A 10,799-nucleotide genomic window follows, 5' to 3' on the forward strand; every position below is an offset into this window, starting at 1 on the left:
ATGGATTCCGCTCCATCTTTTAGTGTTGGTCTCACACAGTTGAATAAAAATCAAGGAATTCTTATTTCACTGGGTTCTGATTCATCTTGGGAAGGTTACGACAAGGTTAGATCCAAATATTGTAACGATCCAGCAGTGATGGATAAGCTATGTGAGAAATTGAAGTCGAAATCTTCAGTTCAACATGCACCCAAAGAAGCAGAGAAGAAGATTGAAGGGGTTACAACACGCCCTAATCTCCCAAAGGTATGAGTCCAAATAAGATGTATTTTTTTTAAATATCATTTTTTTGAAGATTTACTCCTTCTGATACATCTTGATTATGTATCAGATTCTCATGTATCAAGCGTTAATACTTTTGAAACATTGTATTTTTTTTTAATATGTCTTTTTTTCTGAAGATTTACTCATTATGATATATCTTTTTTTCTGATACATCCAGTTTATGTATCAGATTCTCATGTATCAAGCGTTAGTGATTCTGATACATCTTTTTAAAAAAAAAATTCCTTTTTTCTGAAATTTTACTGCTTCTGATACATCTTGTTTATGTATCAGATTCTAATATATAAAGATTTAATGATTTTGATACATCTACATTTATGTATCGGATTCTCATGTATCAAACTTTACTGCTTCTGATACATCTTCTGTATGTATCAGATTATCATATATCAAGATTTAATGCTTCTGATACATCGTGTTTATGTATCAAGTTCAAGTTCTATTTAATCATTTTCCATGTCAATGCAGGGAATGGAGTACGTCATCAAGAAGATACCTTCCCACTCTTTGAGATTCGGCACTGCATATACGGCTAATTTCATTGATGATTTCAAATCATCAATAGGTGAAGAAGCTATATGTATCAGAACTGATGTATCAGTATTTAATTAGCACAGGTTATACCTAACTGATGTATCAAAAAACGGCAGGAAATAAACTTTGATACATATGTATCACAACTGATGTATCAACTACAGATCTGATGTATCAGAATTGATGTATTAGTATTTAATTAACACAGTTTATACATAACTGATGTATCAAAAACCCGCAAAAAATAAAATTCACATATATATATCAGAACTTATGTATCAACTACAGATCTGATGTATCAGTCTTTAATTAACACAATTTATACATAACTGATGTATCAAAAACCCTGCAGGAAATTAGATCAGTAATTCATTTAAAGAACTAAGCATACTTTATATTAAGATACTATTCATAAATAGCTAATATGCATTAACTATTCTACATCTAAAGATGATGTATCAGATACATAACTAATGTATTAGATACATAACTAATGTATCAGCAAAACTGAAACAAAATTAAAATCGACTTTGGTTTGAATTGATGCTTTGTTTTTTGGATTGAATCTTCATGTACACAACAGTTGCTTTTTTTAATCAATTAATCTCATTAATTAGATCAGTAATTGATTTAAAGAACCAATCACACCTTATATTAAGATACTATCCATAAATAGATGATCTGCATTAACTATTTTACAGCTAAAGATAATGTATCAGATACATAACTAATATATCAGCAAAACTGAAAAAAGGGAAAATCGAATAATTTTGGTACGACGAAGGATGTATAGTAATTAGACTTTTTTATTATGGAATTTAGGTAAAGTTTACTTTTTATAAATTATTAATAAAATATTATCTCAAAGTGGACTTAATTAACATTTGACATATATTATAATATGTTTAATGATTATAAATTGGAGCTGATGATACTTTTTCTAATCACAATTTTTTTGAACTAGTCGTTTCCCCCATATATATCTTGTATCACTATAAATAATTTATTATGCAGAAAAACACCTTTATTCTTGTGTATATATTTATATGGGATTTTTCAATAATATACATCTCAATACCATTCATTGCATACAGGAAATCTTATTTTTAGTCTACACTCGCATAATCAGGGGTGCAGGGTATCGTATGGGAGTTTATTTGAACTTTCTTCGTAGAAAAATTACAATATATATATGTTAAATTCTTTTGATTCCTTCTCTTATTTACTTTTTTATATTTTTAATTTCCCTATTAAAAATTATGGCTTCGCAATTGCGGATAACCAATTTTTTTTACAATAGTATTTACATCCAATATACAACATTATACATTTAAAATAAGCAATGTAATGACCTTGTATAAAAGTGTATAAGAGGTATTTGTAAATGCTTTTGCACTATTATACAAAATTATAGGACTTATACGAAAATTGAATCTCGTCTTCTGCAAACTTCAACTCATGACATTTAATTCAAAATGGGCCAAAAAAATCACCAAATAGCTCAAATCTTTATCAAATAGATTGAAATTTTAACAACTTCAAAATGACATCCCCAACAAACTCAATAATCGATTTGTTAAAAATTTCATCAAATCACAAATTAAAACTCATTAGTGTGCTTTTAAGCTTTTAAAAACCCTACCACCGAAATGTTTTTTTTTAAAAAAAATCACTTTCATCTACCCAACAATGTTTAAGTTGTGATGAAAAATATAAATATAACTCTCAGTTAATTTTGAAGCATAAAAAAAATTAAGAGCACAATCATACATTGACAAATTATTGAGTTTTATCTACATATTTTCAAATTATATATAAAATGGTTAAATAAGAAGATTTAAAAATATGAGTTCAATTTGGCTATAAACTTGAGTAGAGTGATTAGTGCGTAAATATCTCTATTTGCATCACTTGCTTAGCTTCAAGCATAAGAAGCTAATAATAAAGAGTTAATGCAACTTGAAATTGAGAATTGAAAGTGCATCCATCTGTTTCATTTTACTTGGTCTTTATATCAAAAATAAATATTTCTATTTACTTGTTCATTTTAACAAATTAAAAGAGTTTTTTTCATAGTATCCTTAGTATTAAATAACAACATAAAAGAGTAATAATCAAAACTAATATTGTGAAATATCATTAATAAGATTAATTTAGTAAAAATACATCTCTAATTAGAATTTTTTAAAGGATATATCAGATTAATTTAAATCAAGTAATATTAAACGAAAGGATTACTTGAAATTAAAGATCAATTTTCGAAAAGGAAAGCAGACCAGTTATGATATAAATGAGTCAAATTATTTAAGCTACATATTTGGAGTGTTTCTAAGTAGAAGAAAAAGAAAGAGAACTTGTAATTACCTCCCTAATTTCCCCAATTCATTATAAACTTAATAATTGCAAGTCATCAACCTATGTGACTATTTAGGTAATGATCTACATCTTCATATATAAAGCATCGTTAATAAAATTAGTTTAATAAAATATATTCATAATAAAAAAACTAAGATTATATTAAATTAATATGAGCCAAATAAAATGAAACCAAGGAAGTACAATCATTTTCTCCAACTATATCTAAAAATAATTAATAGAAAAATTATCTTGAAAAATCCTAAGAATATTAACAGAATGTTTAAGAAGTGACTAAAAGTGCACCATTTGAGCAAATACTGTGGACTATTAGTGCTCCAGCTAAAACAAGTTGCATAAGTTTAAAAAGCAAAAGAATATATCCAAATAATTAATTCATCTGACGTTCTATATTTAGTTACAAAATTTCACAAAATATATATGCCTCAAAATGAGAGATTTGATTTGTAACCCTTTTGCAAAATTATTTTTAATTTTATGTCGATCGTTATTTTTATACATTAGAAATTTAAATAGGTTATTTATTCTATTCAATTTGTCATTAGATATAAGAGATCATTTTGTCAAAACTCTCGACGATACGTCATAATATTGTATAAGTGGATTGTTTATGGAGTACTTATATAGCACAAAAATGAAATGTACCGTTTGAAAATATTCTAATTACATTCAAAAAAAAAAAACTAAATCAAAATTGAACGAGATATGGACCATCCTTTAGCATTATTATATTCTATATATAAGTTCCAATAACTTTGTGACTACTAAGGAAAATTCTCAAAACAAATAATAATATAAAAATAAACCCTACAAAAAAAACATTTAAGTTTGAGAATGAAAAACCCTTTTCAAAGTATTCCCAAATCTATATGATCCTTCGAAAAGGAATAATGCAAATTGGCCCTTTTTTTAAAGGAAAAAAAATGTTATAGTAGAATAGATAAGATTTTTTCATCTTAAATTAATCTCGGATAAAGATTCTAGTAGGACGTTCTTCTCTTTTTAATGAACCTTATGCACAAATTTTAATCGATTAGCCAAAATCCTAATACAAGCAACTAATACCGAAAACCAAAACCAAAAACATGCTCATACTAGACTTGACCATTGACCATATATGCTTGGCAAAAGAAGAATAAAAGTATGATTTTTTCCCCCTATATCATTGCCACAAAACATGACTTAAAAAGTAGTAATTGTCACACTCTCTTTTTCCAAATAATGTCTTTGCCATAGGTGTAGGATCCTCCTATTATAAAAATTATGCTCAATTTTTTTTTCACAAGTCCTCATTAAGTAATTTTTACGGTCGTTTGGTCGGAAACAAGTTAATTCTGAATTACTTGTCTCGAGAAAAGTTATTCACTATGTATATAAGATAACTTATCTCATCACTAATGTATAAATGGTGAAATAAATAATCTAAAATTACCTCCAACTAAATGCAGAATAAAATAATCCTACATTTTATCTAGAGATTATTATACCTTATATCTTACACCAAATCACTCTAAACAAAATTCAATACAATTGACAGTTCATCTTGTGAAGGGTGAAATCAAATCTTAACTATTCCTTTTTATTCGTTTTAATTTATATGGCATAATTTAATTATGGTATGAATTTTACTTTAGTTAAAATGATTTTACTAAAATATATTAATTTTTATATAGCTATAAACTTTTTAAATTTGTGATCTTAAATATATCTTTATATATAGCTATAAAATTTTGTCAGTGAACGTTAAATGAGAAGTTCAAGTTTTTTTTTAAAAAAATAAAAATAAGTCATTATTTTGAAAATAAAATAATAATAATAACAATAATAAATAGTGTCAATCTTTTAGGAACGAGGTAGAGTAAATTCGAGGAACATGGAAATTGTGATAACTTTTGCTTCAAAAAATAAATTTTGCAATAATGTGTCAAATTTCAGTAACTAAGATTTTTTGATTGATCTCGTAGGAGAAATAAATGACTTTGTTGATAATGCGGAAAATGGTGTGGAGAAACATCATTAAAGGAATTTGGAGCTTCATGCGCATTTTGTATTCAATAAATATGATACACTTAGTGATATCATTGACATTCTTATACAACTTGAAGCGTGTGATACTAAATTCGTAAATTACTAATCTCCAACATAATTGCAATCTTATTTAAGTTTGAAGAAATTAAAGCAAGATTGAATGTTCCAAAGTACTTTAAAATTTAAAATGTTACTTTCTCCGTTCCAAAATAATTTAATTATTGGAATATGACACACATCTTAAGAAAAAAAAACAAAGACATAAATTAATCATGTTTTTTTTTTCATTTTTGCCCTTTACAAACTCCATGCTAGCTCTCAATATTTATTTAATTCATTTTTGGAATTCAACCTTGAAATTTAATTATGAAGGATAAAATTGAAAAAAAAATCAACATCTATCTTAAAAAGCGAAAAATTCAATTATTTTGAAAAGTAAAAAATATCCAACAATTCAATTAACTTTAATGTAGATAATAATTTGTTTTGAGTTAAATTTGAAGTTATATGGTTAAATATGTAATTTCATCAAACTAACGGGATCTAACTGTAAATACTCAAAAAAGTCTTCATTTTTTATCTGCTCCATTTTTCCCAGAAGAAACAGAGAAGCAAACATGGCTGCTGCTGCTTCTTCTTCAGTGGCTCTCAGTTTCCTTTACCAAAACCCCATTAAAGTTGCACCCTCAATTCCAAAGAGTTTTTCTCCTTACTCAAAACCCATATTCCCATCTATTGCGAGCTTTTATTCTGCAATTCCCCGTTTGGATTACAGCAATTTCAAGAAAATCAATCCCTGCCTTCATTGCAGTAATCTTCCTACTGCTTCCACAAATAATACTCAATACGAGGTAATTTTGTGTTCATTAAGTACATGAATACTTTAATCATAGACCCATTTGGCTGCTTCGCAAAATTCATCTGCTTTTGGGGAAAATTTTATTTACCTTTTTTGCCACTGCCATACGCAACGTATCATTATGTTCAATCAAATAGTACCAGATAAATTATACTCTGCCCGTTTCAATTTGTTTGGGCTACTTTCATTTTTAGATAAAAGAATGACTTTTTTCTTTTTAGCTAAACGTTCAATTTCAACTTTTGGTTATAAAATTCAAAAATTTTCTTTATTTTCTTAAATTTCGTAACAAGTCAAAATTAATCAAACAAATTGAAACGGAGGAAAAGTGACTATGTTTGTGTCCTTTGCATTTGGTAGTAAACTCTTAGGGGTCGTTTGGCCTAAGGAATAAACATAAATAATCCTGGGATAAAAAAATAATCGTTTGACAAAATTTTGGTTTCTTATTTGGTTGGCAAGTTTGTATAATTTATCTCACCATTTATACCATAGTGATGGGATATATCCCTAACTAATCCCAAGATAATTAATCATGCGATAACTTGTTTCCAACCAAAAGAGCCCTTAGAGACCGTTTGGTTGGTGAAATAAGCATATTTAATCACCGCATAAAATTCGAGACTAATTACTATGTACATTGTTTGGTTACTTGTTTTCTTCTTGCCATAAGAATCTATGCATTATTTAATGCAAGTTAGAATGTAGAATAAGTCCATGGATTAAAATAAAAATAGGAAGGATATTTTCTTTGACAATAGCCAATTAAGAAATAATCTCCGCATTATAGTAAACACACTACTAATCCTTGAATTATAATCTCTACATAACTTGTATTTCAACCAAACGACCCTGCAATGTAGTATGAGTTCCATGTTAACTTTTTTAATCTAAATTTGCTCTTATTGAGAAATGAGAATGAATTAGCTTCTCTTTAATGACCCAAACTTATTGCAGTTTTCAGATGGCTCTTCAGATGTGGAGTTGAGATTAGAACTTGGGCAGGGAGATATAACTCCTAAGGACATATGTGTAGATGCAAATGAGAGCTCATTAGCAATTAGAGTACAGCAATCTGGAATCATTCAGACTCTCATGGAAACCAGTACTTTGTATGAGAAAATAAAGCCTGCAGAGACGATATGGTGAATATAAGCATAATTTTACTGAACTTGTTATATCCTTGTGCAACGTATGCTGAAATAAATCTTTTTGTGTAGGTACATAGATGAAGATCAATTAGTAATTAGCTTGAAGAAGCAAAACTCCGAGTTGAAGTGGCCTGACATCGTGGAGTCTTGGGAGTCCCTAAGTGCTGGAATTACACAACTCCTTAGAGGAACATCAATACACTTAGTTGGGGAATCAACTGAAATCAACCAGAGGATTGCTCGAGAATTGGCTGTTGGACTAGGGTATGTTCCTCACTTTCATGAGTAAACGAGAATGCTGCATAGAGTGATGGAGCTACAGTATTCTTATATGCCATATATTAGTCCTCTTTCACCGAACCTAGGTGAAAGAAGATGTATGAATCATGATAAAAAGCCTGAATAGTGGTTTCCTTCTTCCACATTCATCATTGTCCTTTTACATTAAACTACACAATTTCCTCTTTCCCCTTGCACCCTCGGGGATTCTTGCTTGCTGCTTTAGTCAATATCTTCTAAAAATTTTGTTCAACTCTTATGGTGGCTAGGTACACTCCACTTAGTACAAAGGAGTTGCTAGAAGCATATACCAAGCAATCAATGGAATCATGTGAGTTACATCCATTTTTTTTTTCACAGAAGAAGATAAGTATTGTTAAACAATTAGTTTTACAAGGAAGAACAATAGAAAAATAAGTGTTTACAAGGAAGAACAGAATATTCATAACTGCACAATGATAAAGCAAATAACTACAGGCAAGAGATAAAACAAATATTGGGGCATCCCAATTTGTTTTGAGCATTGTTTGTGTGAATGATGCTCACTGGAACATTTTATTTACTTTCTCACACATCTAAAGGCATAGTAGCTCTTTGTTTGCCTTCACTTTAAAATTTCTTCTTTCCTTTATTCAATTGTTCTCTAACCGATTCCAGGGGTTAATGAGGAGGGGTCTGATGCTGTAGCAGAAGCAGAAAGTGCTATACTAGAGAGTCTGAGTAGGTATTCGCTTTGTCTTGCATACCTTACTCAATTTACTTGGTACTGGAAGTAGAAATGTATTTATATTTGATTCTTGTTTTAGCCATGCTCGTGCTGTTATTGCAACCTTAGGAGGGAAGAAAGGCGCTGCTGGAAGAGTAAACCAATGGAGGCATCTTTTTGCTGGATTTACAGTCTGGCTTTCCCTTTCTCAAGCCACAGGTTAGGAAACTAAGCTCTCTCTCCCCATCATTTTAATGTACAGTATGTTTTACAAGCCTATCTATTGTTATATTGCTCTTTTTGTCCGTCCATGTGTTTCCAATCCCCTTCTTTAGATAGTCAAGGAGTGATACAGTACATATTTATTAATACAACTATGTTTTACAAGCCTGTCTATTGTTTTATTGCTCTTTTCTGTCCGTCCATTGTTTCCAATCTCCTTCTTTAGATAGTCGAGGAGTGACACAATACATATTTATTAATAGAATTTTTTATTATTTTTTTTTTTTTGGGGGGGGGGGGGGGGGGGCAGCAAGGAATGGAGAACTTAAGTGTACATCATAAATCAGCTGACAAACTGCTCTGCTTGCATGTGGCTTTATAAACTGATATTTGTAGTGAATGCTTCGCTGAATTGACTCCAGGGAAGTGGTGAAATTCCTTAGTTGACAGGCCAATATGGGCATGTACATGTGGACTACAAATAAGGTGGAAAAAACAATCACACAAACTAGTCTCCATCTGGGAATATTAATTTTAGCAGAAAAAGTAGTATATTTTCTTTATTTGATTCTTCTCGAGTCTTTCAATTGCTAGAAACATCTCTCTACTGTTGATACTGTACAACTTACACAGAGAAAGAGAGGTAAGGAATGGACATAAAAATAGGAACTGAGGTAGAAACAAGGTTCTCCCGAGTCCAAGTGCTCCTGTGAACCCCTATGTGAATCAAACTTAGTAGACAACTATAGGAAAAATCCCAAAATTGGCATCTTAGAATTTTATGCTTAGAATCACTAGCTAACACCTGATCAAGTGTGGATAATTGATCACTAAACTGAGACAACTGGAGTAAGGAAGGAGGACGAGAAGGAGGTCATCATCAAAAGTATAATGGGGCTTCAACTTTCAAGTCCATGTTGAAATGGTAGGAGCATGACATCACCTCCCTTGCGATAGGGGGGGGGGGGATGGCAAACAGAATCCTTTTAACGATGGCTCCAGAACTAATATGGAAGGACCCCATACATACAGTACAATCCATGAGGAATACCTTTGATGTGCTGAAACTCACAACTACCAATTGCACCACCAAATTATATGGAAGTTTTGTTATATTTCTTAAGCTTGCCGTTGTCTTTGTCTAATATAAATTTCAGATGAAGAATCTGCAAAAGAGGAGGCAAAAAGGAATATGCAAGATAGTGGTCGAGGTTACTCTAATGCGGAAGTGGTAGTCAAGCTTGGTGGTTGGGATCCTAACTATTCAAAAGCAGTAGCTCAGGCTGTGCTTAGTGCCCTTAAGCGCTTAATTTTGGCAGATAAAGACCTTCCAGGTACCCTAAGTTTCATGATCATGCTTTGTCCTATGCTTAGTTATTCACAAATGGACTTTGAGTATGTCGTGGATGTAAAATGAGCCCCTTTCCCTTGACATGAACCAGAAGTCTACACAAGCTTGTCGTGTGATTGTTATTTTATTTTTTTCTGTTCTGAAGGGAAAAAAAGTTTATACATAAGGTTGGGTTGCCGGGGTGATTGGCCAGACATCAAACCCCCGGGCTGGGATCCATCAACGAGCCCTGATGCATCTTCTCGGTCATCATAACAGAGTAACTATTTCTCTACCTTTTGGCCCTTGTATCAGTGTATCATAATTAGAAAGTTTCTTCTTGAGGATGTCAAGTTGGATATTCTCAACATGCTCTCTCTATATTAAGGGCAAAACAAAGAAAAAGGTCTTTACCTGCATGGACAAAACTGATTGATTGTCCAGAAAGTTTCAATTTATGGAAAATAGTGAATTTGTATGTTGTGAATATCGTCACAAATGTTGCTTATATTCATTCTTTATTCTACGCCAGTAAAACCTCATTATACTGGCATCGTTTGTCTTAAGTTTTGTGACTGCTATAGTGAAGTGGTGTTGCATACGTATAATGTCATTTGACGTTTACATCTAATTTAGCAAAGGGAAAGAATGTATTTGTTAACCAATTTAATCAAAAAAAGACATAAGAATGTGAGAAGAAAAAACACTAGTTGTTTTTCCTTGTTAAATTATACCATAATTGATGAGGACCATTAAATACAATTTTTTCTTAGATATTCATACTTCAAATTTACAACGTGCATGAAATTAATAATGATTATCTCAAATATTTCAACATTTTATTTTTATACGTAATATTTCTTACTAAATATTTAATATTTGAGTATGGTTTTATTAAGAGTAATTTTACAGAGTGTACCACTATGTTGCTGTTGTTATACATAGCATACTATTATAGTAAGTAAAACCAATTTCAAAAAAATATCGGGTGGTTATAGTAAAATATTATTATAACAAAAGATTGTTATA

The 10,799-nt window shown here is 30.5% G+C and overlaps 1 protein-coding gene across 1 annotated transcript; it reads left to right on the forward strand.

Annotated features, from left to right (window-relative positions):
* On the forward strand, positions 1-10,320 carry LOC129890736 (probable inactive shikimate kinase like 2, chloroplastic). Its single transcript, XM_055966225.1, has 11 exons — positions 1-105; positions 166-246; positions 332-339; positions 5,822-6,074; positions 7,040-7,227; positions 7,303-7,497; positions 7,782-7,843; positions 8,170-8,236; positions 8,319-8,437; positions 9,598-9,774; positions 9,937-10,320. The coding sequence occupies exons 1-11, from the start codon at positions 1-3 to the stop codon at positions 10,044-10,046; spliced, it is 1,365 nt and encodes a 454-aa protein (XP_055822200.1). The 3' UTR covers positions 10,047-10,320.
* The last annotated feature ends 479 nt before the right edge of the window (positions 10,321-10,799 follow it).

Source organism: Solanum dulcamara, chromosome 5, assembly GCF_947179165.1.
Source record: "Solanum dulcamara chromosome 5, daSolDulc1.2, whole genome shotgun sequence".
Classification (NCBI taxonomy): Eukaryota; Viridiplantae; Streptophyta; class Magnoliopsida; order Solanales; family Solanaceae; genus Solanum; species Solanum dulcamara.

What these genes read in the sequence shown, in the direction of transcription:
- LOC129890736 (XM_055966225.1), top strand. Translation starts at nt 1, where the DNA reads ATGGATTCCGCTCCATCTTTTAGTGTTGGTCTCACACAGTTGAATAAA. An exon ending in AAGCCTGCAGAGACGATATG is followed by an intron (nt 7,228 to 7,302) that starts GTGAATATAAGC and finishes CTTTTTGTGTAG; the next exon opens with GTACATAGATGAAGATCAAT. An exon ending in GAATTGGCTGTTGGACTAGG is followed by an intron (nt 7,498 to 7,781) that starts GTATGTTCCTCA and finishes TATGGTGGCTAG; the next exon opens with GTACACTCCACTTAGTACAA.